At 39.4% G+C, this 17,975-nt stretch overlaps 1 protein-coding gene across 2 annotated transcripts in view; it reads left to right on the forward strand.

Annotated features, from left to right (window-relative positions):
• Nucleotides 1-740: 740 nt before the first annotated feature.
• cyth2.L (cytohesin 2 L homeolog) overlaps nt 741-17,975 on the forward strand; it is a 30,627-nt gene continuing 13,392 nt past the window's right edge. Inside the window, exons 1-8 of one of the 2 annotated variants that reach the window (XM_041575645.1) lie at nt 741-985; nt 8,662-8,744; nt 9,633-9,697; nt 12,579-12,581; nt 14,020-14,086; nt 14,177-14,295; nt 14,407-14,487; nt 14,618-14,730. In XM_041575645.1, coding sequence (XP_041431579.1) covers nt 967-985; nt 8,662-8,744; nt 9,633-9,697; nt 12,579-12,581; nt 14,020-14,086; nt 14,177-14,295; nt 14,407-14,487; nt 14,618-14,730 — 550 coding nt within the window. In that variant the 5' untranslated portion in view covers nt 741-966. The remainder of the gene's footprint in view (nt 986-8,661; nt 8,745-9,632; nt 9,698-12,578; nt 12,582-14,019; nt 14,087-14,176; nt 14,296-14,406; nt 14,488-14,617; nt 14,731-17,975) is intronic. The other variant, NM_001092791.1, reaches the window with a different exon arrangement.

Below are 17,975 nucleotides of genomic sequence, written 5' to 3' on the forward strand. Positions count from 1 at the left end.
ATCAATAAAGAAATCCAGAGACAGCAGAGTGAATTCAGAAGTGGAACTTGCATTCTTGTACAGAGGGAGATAATAAGAAAAAGGTGAGCTGCTGGCGTGCAGCTTGAACTCAAGTGACCTGTGAATGAAAACTGAGAGAGCAGACATGATGGAGAGAGGAGCAATGAAAAGAACAATGATACCAGGAACTGGAACACAATGACTGGGCACAGGTGTGCTGGAGAACTGCAGGGTTCCGGTATAACCTGGACTGGATCCCTTTCCCTCCAACATTTCCTATATTCTCTACTCTTAATCCCAGTCTCCATTCTGCTTTCCTTTTTTTTCCGCAATTTTCCCCCCTCTGCTCGGCACCCCCCCTTTTCATCCTCCTGTTTAACATTCTCAAATCTACAACACCCCTCTCCGCTTCCTTATTGAGCCCTTCATTTTATCCTGCTGTGCCTCCCCTCTGTACCGTCTTGTTCTGCAGAGCAACATTATCTCATGTGTCTGCCCCAAAGCATGGATCCATATTGGGTTTATTTAACGTTTCAAATTTTTTTTTTTTTATCAGACTGAAGGTTTGATCCAAATTACAGAAAGATCCATTATTTAGACAAAGCATTCCAGATAACAGATGCCATACCTGTATACATCTATATGCTATTTGGCCTATAGCCATGGTATGTGTTAATACATGTTTGTGTAGAGTTGTCTCATGCTGTAGCTGTGTGCACTCTTTTCTCTGTGGTTTGTGAGTGTGTCAGGAAAAGGGTGTGACAATTTTGCTGTCTCTTACCCTCCCTTCCGGGAGCTGGAAGATTAACTCACATTACCCTGCGCTCACCTATTGCAGGGCTGTGTTCCTGGGATTCTAACAACAATTACAAATTCAGCTATTTTTACCACCACCACCAGGACCGGCTTCTTGAGCCCGCACTAGAAGTACTGCAGCAACTGCCAAGCGAAGACTAGACGAGCACCATGGTGTTGGTTACAGATGGTGAGTGGGGGTTTGATAGTGAAAGCATGGCTGTGGCAAATCTTATGAGAGTGTGTGTATGTATGTATATGTATATATATATATATATATATATATATATATATATATATATATATATATATATATATATATATATATATATATATAGTAGATAAACTGGGTGGGTAGGAACTAGAGAAGAGTCAGGCAGGCAGTTGGGGGCAGGGAGGATGCAGCAGCTGTCAGTACAAGTACTCCCTGGCAGTGAGTTCCTCTCAACTGCCACACAAGGGAAGTTGGGGGGTGGAGGGCACAGCTATTTGAACCTGACTGAGCTGCTTATTCACTCATTATTATTTAGAAAAATTATACCTTTATTGGGGGGTGGAGGACATTTTTTATTTACTGAGCGGCTCATAGTGTCACCGTGCATTAGTGTAAAAGCTGTGAGGGGGAGATAAAGATGGGGAAGTGCTGACTGTGCATGTGCCCTGCTGGAATTTAAGACCTGTGTATGTGTGGGGGGGGGGGGGGGGAGGTTGTTGTTTTGCTGATAAGTCACTGCCACTTAATTGTCTGCTTACCTGCATTCCACTTGCACTGTCTCTGGCCGCCACTCATGTACACTTGCCCTTAAAGAAAGGTTAATGTGTATGCGCTGGGGGAGCACTAAGGCTTGTGACACACGGGCAGATTCGGGGAGATTTAGTTGCCTGTCGACGAGATTGTCGCCCAGAAGAAGAGGCGATTGGTCGCCAGGTGACTAAATCTCCCCGAATCTGCCCGTGTGTCACAAACCTAATCCGTACTGATGCATATCAACCATAGATGAAGGCACACAAACCTATCACCCAAAAAAAAAAAAAAAGAATATTAAGTAGAAAGTGATAATCTGACACAATTTGCCATTGGTTTTCATTTTTTATTAATTTGTGGTTTTTGAGTTATTTAGTTTTTTATTCAACAGCTCTCCAGTTTGCAGTTTTGGCACTCTGGTTGAAAAGACCCTAGCAATCATGCATTGATTTGAATAAGAGACTGGAATCTAAATAGGAGAGGGCCTGAATAGAGACGAGTAGTAAAAAGTAGCAATTACAATAAATTTGTAGCTTTACAAAGCATTTGTTTTTAGAAGGGGTCAGTGACCCTCATTTGAAAGCTGAAAAGAGTTAGAAGAAAAAGGCAAATAATTAAAAACCTATAAAAAATATATAATGAAGACCCATTGAAAAGCTGCTTAGAATTGGCCATTCTATAACATAGTAAAAGTTAACTTTAAAGTTGAACCACCCCTTTAATAACAAAACATTTTAGTAACACAACATCCCAGTCGCCTTACGCGTTTCGCCTAACTCTGTAACCTTGTTATATGATTAGGGCCAGTTAGGGGGAGATTTTGTTTAAGGGCTTATTATACCTGGAACGATTGCAGGGTGACTGTTAGCCCAATATTTCTATATATCTGTAACCTTGTTGTGAGCTAAGGGGGCCCAGCCTGAATTCCAGTTTGGGTGAGATTTGGAGTAAGTGTTTATTTGCTGCCCTGGGTATAATGAATTATTGCAGGGTGACTGATACCCCAATATTTCTATATATCTGTAACCTTGTTATGTGCTAAGGAGGACCAGCCTGAATGGCAGTTAGGGTGACATTTGGGGTGAGTTCTTATTTGCGGCTAGGGTACCCATTGAACTATAGCAAGGTGACTGTTACCCCAATGTTTCTATATATCTGTAACCTTGTTATGAGCTAAGGGGGCCCAACCTGAAGGTCGGTTAGGGGTAGATTTGTGGTGAGTGCTTGTTTGTGCCCTGGGTACCCCTGGAACTATAGCTGGGTGACTGTTACCCCAATGTTTCTATATATCTGTAACCTTGTTATAAGCTAAGGGGGCCCAGCCTGAAGGTCGGTTAGGGGGAGATTTGGGGTGAGTTATTTTTTTTTGCCCTGGGTACCCCTGGAACTATAGCAGGGTGACTGTTACCCCAATGTTTCTATAGCTGTAACCTTGTTATGAGCTATCTGGATATCGTTTTTGTTAGATTGTGGGTCATTGCTTATTCTCCTCTTTGGGTAAATCACTCTAAAATAGGTTTAGAGAAAGGACATCTTTGTTGGATGTAGAAATCTTCTGGTCAGTACTGGGCACAAGGACATACTGTGGTGCCTGCGTGTGATAAGTTAATTGTGCAATGTAAGCTCTCACGCAAGTGAACCTAGTTGTGTCTTGCTAGTGTAGTTTCAGTTTGAGATTACATCAGACTATTTTTTTCTTTCCCATAAATACACTATGCAACAGATTATCAGCAAGGGGTCCCTATACCTTCTAGACCCCCAGCAGTCGCATGGTCGGCTTCCTCTATTGTTACAATCCCCGGGTAGAAGTGTGGCATCTGCTGCACCATGAAACGAATCCTGAGTTGCCTGAACCAGATTTTTTACTTTTTGAAGTTGAGCTTGTTCACCTTCCAAACTGTTTTTTTCACTTCAGTTGTTTTCACCAGAAATATAGACTTTATAAGCATGCATGGTGAAAACAACGGAAAACAGCTTTACAAGTGTAGGACTGTGCAATAGGGATATATCTGCATTTGGGAAAATGCTGGGAAGATTTCAGCATGGCTACTGAATAAATACTTGGATTTTGCAAAAATTTGGGGTTATCCAGAACGCTTTGCATTATGGGAAGGCCTCAATTTTATCCAAATAATCCACATTTTTAAAAATTATTTCCTTTTTCTCTGTAATAATAAAACAGTACCTTGTACTTGTACCAAACTAAGATATAATTAATCCTTATTGGAAGTAGAACCATCCTATTGGATTTATTTAATGTTTACATGATTTTCTAGTAGACTTAGGGTATGAAGATCCAAATTACAGAAAGATCCGATATCATTTGTTCATGACTTTGGGGAAGGCATTGGAATGAATGTATCTGTGTTTGCTGTTGGCACAAAATTATGCAGCCCAATTAATTGCATCCTTAATAGGGGTTCTGGACAAACTGTTAATCTGGGCAGTTAAGGGATAGATGAGAGTCAATGTTTATAAAAGGTTATGCATTTAGGATTTTAAAATATGCAAGCCACTTATACCCTTAATGTGACTAAATTAGGCAATGATGGAGAAGGACCTGCAGGTTCTTGTATATAAGGGTCAGGGCACACCGGCAGATTCGAGGAGAATAGTCGCCAGGCGACAAATCTCCTCTTCTTCGGGGGGCGACTAATCTCCCTGAACTGCCTTCCCGCTGGCTAAAATGTAAAATGCCGACGGGATGGCACTTGGATCGATTCACTTTCCGAAGTGAGGCAAGGCCAAGTTTCCTCGTGAGGCAACTTCGGGCGACTTTAGAAAACAAATTGCTCTGAGGGCCATCCCGCCAGAAACTTTGGGCGACTTTGGAAAACGAATTGCTCAGGGGAGGCAGTTCGGGGAGATTAGTCGCCCAAAGAATAGGAGGAAATCTAATCTCCCCGAATCTGCCTATGTGCCCTGACCCTAAAATGTAGCGAGCAACACCAGACAGCAAGGTATAAAGGCCAGCAAGGTATTAAAAGGGGTGTCCGTTTTCTCTCCAAAGCTGAAAAAAGATAATAATAATAATAATACTACTTTACACAGCACTAGGGTTGCCACCTTTTCTGGAAAAAAATATTGGCCTTCCTTTATATATATATTTTTTCCCTATTAATAACATTGGGATCAACCATAATTTTTACAGGCCAGGCGGGTAAAATACCGGCCAGGTGGCAACCCTACACAGCACAGATGTTCAGTAAACACTGTGATATTTTCCTCCATTTTTAACATTCCACATAATATGGGCCATTTGAGGCTTAGAGCCTTACACTGGCCCTTTATTAAATATAAATACAATATTTCTACTTCATGTAATCACTAGAGCTCTAAATTTAGACTTCTCTGACATAGGCATAGTGTGGCCCTACATGTGTTTATGAGTACTGACATCACACCCAGGTAACGCCTTTAAAGTTTGATTCCTTTCCTGCTTTTCTTATCATGTTGGACACATAGTGCCTTGCGAGTAACAACTTCATTGTCCCCTATCTTGGCCTGACTGTGTTATTAAATTCTCTTATAGACAGCCCTACAGAGAATGATATTTTATAAAGAAATGTACAGTAATAATAATATGCGCATGTCTAGTAGTGATTGCATGTGTGTGTATGCCAAGTGGTTGCACAAGACAGGGCCACACACAGACACGGAAACCGGAGTCTCTAGATAAAGCTGTTGCAGGAAAGTGTAGCTCTTTTTTTTTTTTCTTAGCAGTGGTATTTGGCTTGAAAAGAATCCCCCCAGAAATATTGCCATGCCATTCCTCATTGTTTGCCTCTGTTGCTATTTGTCATTTAACAATGCTACATTCACTGCAGTAGTGTTTTTAATATATTGGTAGATGAACATGATCAAGTGTCCTGCATAGTTAACCCTTCACTTTCATAAGGGTGCCAAATATCTAGTAGTTAATGGCTACTAGGGACCCACAACAAGCCTGTTTCAATACATGACGAAATGGTATTGGCCCATCGGGACACTGGAGCCCATTTAAGTGAATTATCCCACACAAATAACAGCTCTCTCAGCTCTCATCTGGAAGAGCTCCATCGTTCAAGCTGAGTTTTGATTCATGATAGTTTGAACACTTTTTTATCCTTGACTGTGTGTAGGAGCTACAGAATAAGGTGGCCATTCAAGCCTGTGAGGCCTTTATCCCATACAGGAATGAGACCTGTCCAGAATGCTTGGTACCTGGGGTTTTCTGGATAACGTAATGGGGCCTGTACAGAATGTTCGGGACCTGGGGTTTTCTGGATAACTTAATGGGGCCTGTCCAGAATGCTTGGGACCTGGGTTTTTCTGGATAACGGAATGGGGCCTGTCCTGAATGCTTGGGACCTGCGTTTTTTTGGATAATGGAATGGGGTCTATTCAGAATGCTTGGGACCTGGGGGTTTCTGGATAATGGATCTTTCCATAGATTTGGATCTACTAAAAATTCATTTAAACATGAAATAAACCCGATAGGCTTTCAGAAAGCAGAAGTTCTAACTTTCTTTATAAATACATTCTGACCACAGGAGTGGGAGGTTCCAGCTGAAATATATTCTTTTGATAACTACAGAATTGGTGCCTAATTCACATGGGCGGCTATTTTGCCCCGAATGTCTGGGTTTTATGTTTCTAACTCTAGTACTGAGGAGTTAGTGGGGAAATTCAGGGCACTATGTACCGGGTTTGGCATTTGAGTAGCGACCTGTTGTTGTAGACATTTCCTGTTAATGTTTCACATGTGACACATTTATACGGCTACACAATATCTGCTGACCTAGGGGAACCACATAGGTTATTTCTAGAGAATTCCACAAATGTGCTCTTGTCTAAAGAGAAGTTGATAGAAAGTAGAAATACTTATAAAAGGGAAATATGTACTAAAAAAATTTTGATTTTATAAGAGTAAACTTAATATATGCAACCTTCAGAAGGATTAGCATTGGCACATACATTTTTGGGGGGATGGAAATCTGTCCTGGGCCCACTAGTACTATAATCCAGCCCTCTAATTAATTGACTGTGTTTTGGGAAGAATAACTTTTGATACTTTTAATTTTATTATATTAAAATTAATTATATAATTAATTATATTAATTACTGTAAAGTATAGTCTATATTGATAAAAGCCAATATTAGTTTGAATTGAAACTTCTTCTGTTTTGATGTGGATTATGGAGTAGGTAAAGCAAGATGAGAATAACTGGGCAACATATTGTTTTGTAGTGCTTTCAATACCGGTGATACTATTTCCAGCTGCTCTCGAGAGATACAACACTGCTATGTGCAACTCCTCACCTTAGCTGAGTCTCATAGAAGTACTGGAGGGAGGGTCTCCAGGATGATTTTAACTCTATACACATTTAATTTTACCTAGAAAGTTAGACACCAGTGGTTAGTTATCAGGAACTGTAGATGTATTCATATTAAAACACTGAGTAGCTACTTCCTTTGTACACACAATAATCAAGCCTAGTTTCACCTTGTACATGGCACACAAAGGGTGGACGCAGAGAGGGGGGTCCAGCTGCAAGGCCTGCACCCGGGCCTAGTGTTGCCACCTGGCCAGTATTTTACCGGCCAGGCTGGTAAAAATGATGGTTGATCCCAATGTTATTAACAGGGAAAAAAGATAAATATATAGGAAGGCCTATATGTTTTTCTATAAAAGGTGGCAAACCTATCCGGGCCCCGTCAGCACTAGGTAAGTTACTGCACTATAGTCTCATTGGTTGAGCACAAAACTGCTCTTAAAGGAACTGTTCAGTATTAAAATAAAAACTGGCTAAATAGATAGGCTGTGCAAAATTTTAGAAAATACAGTCTTTTTAAATAATTTGTATAAGTTCTACAAACACCACTCACCAAGGTGATATTTAAGTATATTTAATGTGTAAAAATGTGTTACAGAGGATACATACAAATTATCAGATATTGAGCCAGTCAAATGCTCTATTGACAGCCTACCAAAATAATACAAAGATGTATGTATGTATGTATCAACATGTTGTATAAAAGTTTTGTGTATGTCTGTATTGTGTGAGAGTCAGTGTGTGTCTGTGTCCAGTGTGAGAGAGAGCAAACTTCTCTTTGTCCAGGGATATATTCAAAACCTGTGGGATACACCTCCCCCAGCCTACCCATAAGACATTCCGTTTGTTTCCTGTAACCTAATCCCCATCCAGACTTAAGGAACAAATGGAGTATGAGAACCAATGTGTGAAGGATGTGTGAATGACAAGTCATGAGTGCACACATGAAACATATTCAAACTTAATCAATACTGGAGTATAACATATTTTCCAATACCCAATATTTTACAAAAATAAAAAATGTTTCTAATATAGTTAGCCAAAAATGTAATGTATAAAGAGTGACTGGATATTTAACATAATAGCCAGAACACTACTTCCTGCTTTGGAACTCTCTTGCTTTCCACTGATTGGTTGCCAGGCAGTAACCAATCAGTAACTCGAGGGGAGGGGGGCACATGGGTCATAACTGTTGCTTTCGATCTGAGCTGAATGTTGAGCATTTATTGCAAACTCACTGAACAGTTATGTCCCATGTGGCCCCCTTAAAGTCGCTGAAAAGCAGGAAGTAGTGTTCTGGCTATTATGTTAGACATCCATCACTCCAGCCTTTATGCATTACATTTTGGCTAACTATATAGAATTTTTTTTATTTTGCACAGCCTATCTATTTACCCAGCTTTAATTTTTACACTTAACTGTTCCTTTAATAGCTCACACTACCTACCTGACCTACCTGCCATTGACTGAAATACTCATTTACAGGTTCCTTTTCCCTCACTTCACTAAGGCTTGAATTATCTTAGGGATCAATATTCTTATTGAGGCCTTCTGCCATATACAAAGAGAATTATTAGAAGCAAAAAAAAAAGTTTGAATCAGGTTAACATGACCTTTAAAAAAAATAGAGCAATCGTTAGCAATGGATTTAATCATTTTCTTGTCATATCCAAACCTGCTCAGGCTCAAGAGAAGTCAGGTATTTATTATTACCAAAAACATTACTCTTATTGTGGTAAATTTTTACCTATTTACATCTGGCTGTAGTTGAATTGTGTTTAAACTTTGTATTTGTTTTCTCTGCAGTTTCCAGTGACCTCACCTCAGAGGAGCAGCAAGAATTGGAGAATATTCAGCGCAGAAAGCAGGAATTGCTTGCCGACATCCAGGTGACTGATCTCCTTAGGGGCATCACATTTGTATTATAGGACTTGCTGCATGTTTTTCTAATTATGTATTTGGTAAGACAGAACGTTATCTTCTAGAATTAATTTAGCCATGGTAGAGCAGATATATCATGGGTGACTTATCTTGCCACGTGCCATCACCCTAAAGATCTGCTCCTAATTAAAAAGGCTGCAGCTTAGGTTAGGGAGGAGTTTGGTTGTGCAGAACTCATTAGGGGTTTAGCTTATCGCAATGTATAAAGGGAAATTTCTTTAGGTTTTTATCTAACATACAGCATTATCTCCTACAGTTCCAGTATAATAGCAGCTGTGAGGGGGAATTGTGTCTGATGCATCAAAACGTGCAGTTATAGCACTGAAATTTTCAGGATGCTGTCATTTCTTGCATCAAAATAGCATAGGGAAAAACTTGAAAATACTGCCAGCATTAAAGCGGCAGTAGCTCCTGGGTTTTCTTGCATCAATGTGCACATGTCCTAAGCAGGGAAATGACCCATATAATGACATTGTTTAGGGGGCGCATGAGAGCACATATTGTAAATATTGTACATTGTATACATTCCTCTAATTAATAATAAGCCAATTAGTGATGGTATTTGTGACCTAAACTGTCTGGCTGAAAACTGTGGTTAATCATATTTACATTTTATTGCAAGAATATAAGATCTACTAGGCATAGTTTTTTTTTTTTTTTTCATTTACTTTTATTTTACATATATTTTGCTTCTCTGTCTTGGAACATTGCTAGAGGTAATCTCTTTTCTTATATACAAAATAAATACATTTCCTTTTTCCCCTCTGTTGGGTTTGCATTATGTGTATTCCCGTTTAGTGCTTGCATAATTAACTATTTCTTCCTTACACCTTCAGCGACTGAAAGAAGAAATTACAGAGGTTACAAATGAAATTGAAAACCTGGGATCAACAGAGGAAAGGTGGGTCTGTCGATACTTTAGCCTTTTTTTTCAGATGAGTTTTATTCTTCATTTGTATACAATTTGACTAAATCAGCATGACAATGCAAGGACCTAGATCTGCCCTGTACAGTTGGTTTGTTGCTAAAAAGAACATAGATTTACTATTGAATATCAAAAGGGACCCATTCAGTTAACAGGTGTAATGGGCATAATATAAAGGCAGGAATCACTATCTTGCAGCCCATAAGCCCTAGGTGCTCAGAGTTGGTCCTTATGGTCTACAAACAGTTCAGATTTTTAAATTACCTTATTAAAACTTTGAAATCGCAGTTTGTGTCCAGTTACAGAAATTCTGGGAATTGTACTGCACTACATGGAAGTTTCCATACTTTACTACCATTTGCTGTGTATATAGGTATCTGCATTTAAATGGTAAACAAGCTGGTGAAGAGTGAATTTATGGAAAGAGTTTACTAGCAGGGAAGTTAAAGGAGAAGGAAAGGTTAAAATTAAGTAAGCCTTATCAGAAAGGTCTATATAAATACATCAGTTAACCCTCAAAGTAATGTTGCACCGAGTCCTCTGTCAAAAGAAACACAGTATTTCTTTCCTTCTATTGTGTACACATGGGCTTCTGTATCAGACTTCCTGTTTTCAGCATAACCTCTAGGGCTAGGGCTTGAGCATGCTCAGTTTGTTCCTCTCCCCCCTCCTCTCATCCCTGCTGTAATCTGAGCCCAGAGCTATGCGTGAGCAGGGAGAGACTCGGGCAGGAAGTGATGTCACACCAATCTTATATGGCAGCTTCTATCCTAGACAAACAGAGACACTGTCTAGATCTGTTTACTCGGGTATGGTAAAGCATTCTGCAGAATAAATATAGCATTCTAGCTTGCACTATTGTGCCTAATCTGTTGGCAATAAACTGTCTTGGAGCTTTCTTTCTCCTTTAAGTCATTTTGACAAACAAAAAGCAGCAGTGTTTAGACTGACTGACGCTCCAGGATCTGGGGTTTTTTATCAGTCAGCTGCTATGGTTGAATGAAGAAGTGGGAATTGCTGGGGAAAGAACCGGGTTAGACAGAATCAGAAACCAATGATTCTTGAAACTGCTGCTGGTGATATCAGCCCAAATACCAGTCATTTACCTGTAGCCGTCACACAACAATTCTCTGCTCCGTTTCTTACCAAATGGATCTAATAGTTCAAAGTGCCTCTCTCCACCATTCTCTTGTAACCTTATAACTCCCAGTGTCTAAGCTGTAAGCTTTTTTTTTTTTAGCTTCAAGTGACCTTGAATAACTTGAATCAGTGTAGTCAGGTTGAAAAACTTGAATACTGGAATTGATCGAGTTTTTGGCAGAAAAAAACTTAAATTGCTCGAATTGATCGAGTTTACGAGCGAAACCCACTGAAAAAAAGGGAACATCGTGAAGGCTATTAACATCTTCACTTTATTCGTGCAAATATGGTGGGATAAAACCACACTGCAAAACTAGTAACATCAAATGGTTCAAGGGACCTCTGCCATTGACGTCTACATGACCTTGACAGGTTTTAGATGGTGTATTTTCAGATTCAAGCTATTTCCAGCTTAAGGGTATAATAAATCTTGAAACAAAAATTTGAGTTTTGACTGAAAAATACCCTCGAGAACTTGAATTTTTCATGGAAAAGACAACTTAACCTTTAATAAATCTGTCCTAAACATTCAAGCCTTTTTTATATGTTGCCTTTACCAAAATCTCATATTCTTTGTGCTCAACTACTTTTTGCCATTAACTTGATGATATGGATGCTTCTCTTAATTCTAAAATGTCCACCATACTTCCATTAGCATGCCATTATTTTTATAGTCATTCGTACTTTGTTTCCCTCACCTACAAACACTCTAACCACTTAAATCACTTCCATACCTGAATTTAAATATCCTACAAAACAACTATGGATGAAAGTTCTTTTGCCCAGAGGCCTCCTCTACTACAAAGCCTGTCAGACAGATTTGTTATTCATTAAATTGTCTTTGCTGATTACATAAACAAGGATCAGCCCATTCACAGATATTCCTTTTTCTAGATTAAGGGGGTTATTTACTAAACTCCATATTAATCTGGTCCGGCTTTATGGGGCAAACCTTTAATTTTTTGTTTATAAACTCAAATTTTTTGAGATTTATGAAAGCATGATGCTGCTAAAAGCCCAAATCTGAAAATCCACCATCTCAGACCTGCTGAGGTTGTGTATTAGTCAATGGCAGAGGTCCCTATCCTATTTGAAGTTTATGTGGTCTGTGCTGGACTTTCCCTTTCGGGCTTTTCAGACAAAAATCTGAAAAATTCGGGCTTTTTGTGGAAAAACCCTGAAAAAAACATACAATTCTATTTTTTCCAGAATCTAGCTTTTGTAATAATAAATATGGTAAAATCAGGTATGGGAGTCTGGTAGTGGTTTTATATTTAACTAATGAGATAAATTCAGATTTTAGTACATAATCCTCCCCATGTTCTTCTTCCCAAACTTAACATCTTTGACTCCTTTTCACTTGGGTTTAAAGTATAAAAACTCCTTTTCCTAGAAATACATTTTTCATGAATAGCCTTCAATATAATAATAATAGGCTAGGCATTTTGCCTGTACAGTTGTAGTATAGGTAAAATAGTTGTAGTGTATTGTGAGGAATAAGACTTGAATTATCTTTATTACGGTATAACCTTTCTAGCTGAATACACAGAGTTGGAGAGAGAAATCTCTGTTAGTGTACAGGATGAATAGGCCTGCTGAGAATGTGTGTGGCAGGGAACTACCTGTAGATTCCTTGAATAAAATAAAGGAGTAATAAGGGGTTTATTTTCTTTCTTTGTCTTTTCTGCTTTCCCAACCCAACACACCATGTGGTCAGTAGGTAAGTGGTCAGCTATATTTTGTTTTTGCATTTGGTTTTTAGCTGGCAGATGCATTGCTAAAAACCATTGGCAAGGGTCAATATTGGCGGTTCATCCTTAAAGGGATACTGTCATGGGAAAACATGTTTTTTCAAAACTCATCAGTTAATAGTGCTGCTCCAGCAGACTTCTGAACTGAAATCCATTTTTCAAAAGAGCAAATAGATTTTTTTTATATTCAACTTTGAAATCTACCATGGGGCTAGATATATTGTCCATTTCCCAGCTGCCCCCAGTCATGTGACTTGTGCTCTGATAAACTTCAGTCACTCTTTACTGCTGTACTGCAAGTTGGAGTGATATCACCCCCCCCAGTAGCCTAACAACCAGGGCTGGATTTACATAGCGGGCGCCCCTAGGCCCGCTGTCATTCATCACTCTTTCCCCTCTCTTTTATTCATTCAAATTTTCATCATTGGGACCAGAGCAATGGGGATTGGTGCACAGGAAATTTAAAAAACAATTGTATCTCCTGCGCATTCCCCAGTGTTTCTGAAGCAATGTAGGTGTGGTTGGGCAGCATGCCGCCCCCTAAAATCCTGCCTCCCTAGGCCCGGGCCTAGGTGGCCTATCTACAAATCCGGGCCTGCTAACAACAGAATAATGGGAAGGTAACCAGGTAGCAGCTCCCTAACACAAGATAACAGCTCCCTGGTAGATCTAAGAACAACACTCAATAGTAAAAGCCAAGTCCCACTGAGACTGATTCAGTTACATTAAGTAGGAGAAATAACAACCTCCCAGAAAGTAGTTCCATCCTAAAGTGCTGGCACAAGTCACATGACTGGGGCAGATGGGAAACTGACAATATGTCTAGCCCCATTTCAGATTTCAAAATTAAATATAAAAAAATCTGTTTGCTCTTTTGCGAATTGGATTTCAGCGCAGAAGTCTGCTGAAACAGCCCTATTAACTGATGAGTTTTGAAAAAAAACATGTTTTTCCATCAGAGTATCCCTTTAAGTTAAATCTTAGTATATTATAGAATGGCTAATTCTAAGCAAATTTTCAATTGGCCTTCATTTTCTATAGTTTTTTAATTATTTGCATACTTCTGACTCTTTCCAATTTACAAATGGGTGTCACTGACCCTATTAAAAACAAATTCTCTGTTAAGCTACACATTTATTATTTACTTTTTTTTTTTACTCATCTTCCTATTCAAGCCCTCTCCTATTCATATTCCAGTCTATTGCTAGGGTAAGTTGGACCCTAGCAATCAGATCACTGAGATTGGAAACTTAGAGCTACTGAATAGAAAGCTAAATAACTTCAAAAACCACAAACAATGATAAATGAAAACTAATTGCGAATTGTAAAGAGGCGAACCACCTCTTTAAAATGAATATTAGTAGGATTTTAATTTACTTGCCTTCATTGTGTTTTATTATTGTGCAGGAAGAACATTCAAAAGAGCAAACAAGTAGCTATGGGAAGGAAGAAATTCAACATGGACCCTAAAAAGGTATAAACAATGGGCATTCTCATGTCCTGTCTGAAGCAAAAGTGTTAACGTTGGACTGCTATTAATAATTTTCTATCACTCTCCGCACAGGGCATAAAGTTCCTGATTGAAAATGATCTACTGAAGAACACATGTGAGAACATTGCACAGTTTTTGTACAAAGGTGAAGGACTTAACAAGACAGCCATAGGTGACTACCTTGGAGAACGGTAAGTAGGGCAAAATACAAAGGAGATGAAGAAAGTTCATTCATCGTATTATAATGTCTGTTTTTCTTCTATCTTTCCTCAAATTCTTGCCAAACCCTCTCATCCCTACAGAGATGATCTCAACATCAGCGTTTTACATGCCTTTGTGGAGCTTCATGAATTTATGGACCTTAACCTGGTGCAGGCACTTCGGTAAATGATAGTAGGGAAATGTGAAAGTGTGGATGGGCTTGGTGAAAGTTATGTTCTGTGTTTTTTTTTTGAACCAACAGCAATTTTATGTCTGATTCCTCATTTTTACATTTGTCTCCACCTTCTTCAGTCAATTCCTGTGGAGTTTCCGTTTACCTGGGGAGGCTCAGAAAATTGATCGTATGATGGAGGCCTTTGCACAGCGATACTGTCAATGCAACCCTGGTGTATTTGAGTCTACAGGTATGCTTCAACTACTTCATGTCATTCAGCAGGTCCCCTTGTTTATTATATTTACATTTCAGCACATTTCCTGGCAAGTGCAGTCCATATCTTACTGAATTCAGACTTTCCTCACCTGGGTTTACTGAATTATTTATAGTTGTTCTAGCACAACCAGATTCCTGCCAGTTGCATACCATTATGTCTTAAAGGGGTAGTTAGCTTTTGACTAAAAGTTAACTTTTAGTATGTTCAACTTAGCAACTTTTCAATTGGTCTTCATTATCTATTTAGTATATATTTTTAATTATTTGCCTTCTTCTTTTGACTCTTACCAGCTTTCATTGACCCCGTCTAAAAAAACAAATGCTTTGCAAAGCTGCAAATGTATTGTTATTGCTAATTGTATTACTCCTCTTTTTACACGGGCCCTCTCCTATACATATTCCAGTCTCCTCTTCAAATCAATCCATGGTTGCTAAGGTGATTTGGCCAAATAGCTGAAATTGCAAACTGGAGAGCTACTGAATAAAAAGCTAAATAACTCAAATAATAAAAAATGAAAACTAATTGCAAACTGTCTCAGAATATCCCCCAGTTGAAAAGTTGCTTAAAATTAGCAGTTCCATAACATACTAAAAGTTAAGGTGAACTACCCCTTTAATTTGTTCTCAGGTTACAACTGTGGAATTTGTTCTCAGGTTACAGCAGCAGATTTGGAAATCTTCCCCTTACATATTCTTAAAGGAGAATTAAAGCTTAACCAAAGAAAGAGTGCAGAAATGTTGTACATTATGTTTTGGGCTTCTGTACCAGCCCAAGGCAACCACGGCCCTTTAGCAGTAAAGATTTGTGTCTCCAAAGATGACCCAGTAGCTCCCCATCTTCTTTTCTGCTGATTCACTGCACATGCTCTGTGCTGCTGTCACTTACTGAGCTTAGGGAGCCACTCACAATATACAGTACACATAGAATATAAACAGGTTCGGACTGGGGAGCCCGGGGCCCACTGGGACCTACTGTCCAGAGCCCCCCTCCGACCGACCATGATGCACCCTCCTACGCAGATGACGCTGCGCGGCCCCTACATAAAACTTTCGGTTGGGATCGGGAGAGGGGACTGGCCTGGCGGGGGTCTCATTAAGGGTCGGGGCCCACCGAGTTTTTTCCCGGTGTCCCGCCAGCCCAGTCCGACACTGAATATAAATCACATTATAAGGCTGATTAGTAATTAATACAGATAATTACTACATGGCAGTACAGAAACCAATGCAATCAGGCCCGGATTTGTGGAAAGGCCACCTAGGCCCGGGCCTAGGGCAGTAGGATTTTAGGGGGGCGGCATGCTACCACATTGGTTCAGAAACACTGGCGATGTGCTGGAGATACAATCATTTTTTAAATCTCCCATGCACCAATCCCCATTGCTCTGGTCCAGGTCGGTGATGAAAATTTGCACGAATAAAGGGGAGGGGACAGGGGCGACGAACGGCAGTGGGCCTAGGGGTGCCCACTATGTAAATCCGGCCCTAAGTGCAATTAGCATCAGAATTTAATTATCATGTAGCATCATCTTATATTATAGACCAACCTAATTTTCTGCCTAATTTGTGACAACCCCTAAACTTAGCTTCTCAACAGCTGCTCAGAGCTCACTGAGCATGTGAGTGTCACAGACACCTTCCAAGATGGTGACCCCCTGTGACAAGTTTGAAGTCCTGGATCATTGCTGCTATTGACAAGCTGAAACTTTAGGCTGGTGCAATAAATTCAGTATATAAAATATGGCATTTTTAGCCATATTCATTTTTATGGTTTAGTTCTCCTTTAAGGTCCCAGTGTCTGCTGAGTTCATATCTGTTGTCACATCTCAGCACACAGCAATCGTGCGTCACCATTTTTAGTTCCTGTTAGCTTCCTGTTTCCATTTTTATACGCATTAATATATAGTCTCCTGATCTTTTCGTGCTATGCAGAGGCTGTATCTGACGTGAAAGCACTCCCACTGATTTTGAAAAAAGTTCCTCCCATGTCTTTATAATTTAAGAACTTTGGCTATGTTGAAAGAAATATTACATAATACATAAATACTTTTTATTTTTAGCTAGACGTGGGTTTTGTCTTTGCTCAGTTTGTGCCGAACCTTTGTATGAGTGTAAATTATTGAATAAATTATTGAATGAAAGGATGACTTTAGACTGATTAAAGATCTAGTCAAAATAAACACTTACAGGCACAGGAAGGGGTTGGTTTGCCTATTAACACAGTCATGAGACACAACCTGCCTTTAGGCAGTCTTTCGAACATTGTAGAAGGTTCCCAGGGTATAAGTGATGACTCCTGGGACTACTGCCAGTCAAAATTTCTTACAAAAGCATGTCTAGAGAAGACATATGCGTTTTGTGATGCAAACACGTATAAGGAATTTAAACCTGAAGCACATTTACAGTTTACATTAATTTTCTCTTTTTGGCAGTTTCTGAGATACTTGTTTTATAGAATGTATATACCTTTTGGCTCAACAATGAGGCAGCAACCCAAGGGTTAACAGAATGCACAGTAAGTGCACAGACAGGTGCTAGACAGATATCGTCTCTGACCATCAAAGAGAGCTGTCTAGCAGTCTAACCAATAAAAATAGATACATAAAGGTGTCCATAGGAAATCAGGAGCTCAGATAAAGGATCCATAATTTTAAAAAGCACATAAAAACATTTATATATGATGATCAGTAATTGCAAGAAACAGACTCTGAGTTAAAGGGGAGGTAAAGGCAAAAAAATAAAATCCCATTTTTACTTTCTTTAATGATAAAGAAATCTATATCCAATATACTTTAATTAAAAAATGTCTACCGTTTTTATAATAAACCTGACTGTAAGCAGTGAAATTCCCCCTTTGTTTTACTTGCTCTGACAGCTGCAGATAGTAGATCCCTAACTACTCTGCAGGGAAACTATCATACTTTCAAACAGCAGGGGGGAAGCTCCCGTCAAACTTACTTCCCTGACCTCGAGCAGCTTTATTGTTTCCCTATAAAGCAGCCGGCGACTGTGTAGAGATTTGTATCCACAGACCCAGTGCAGGCTGTATATTCTGATTATTAATCAGTCTTGCTGTATCAGCTTCTATGGAAGATGTTATTTGACTTGTGCTGTCTTGATAATTTATGACGATCCCTGAACTTAGCATCCCATCGGACGCCCAGAACACACTGACCATGTGCATAGTCTTGGTCTTGCAAAGATGTTTAACATAGTTTCAAG

This window comes from Xenopus laevis, chromosome 9_10L, assembly GCF_017654675.1.
Source record: "Xenopus laevis strain J_2021 chromosome 9_10L, Xenopus_laevis_v10.1, whole genome shotgun sequence".
NCBI classification, from domain to species: domain Eukaryota; kingdom Metazoa; phylum Chordata; class Amphibia; order Anura; family Pipidae; genus Xenopus; species Xenopus laevis.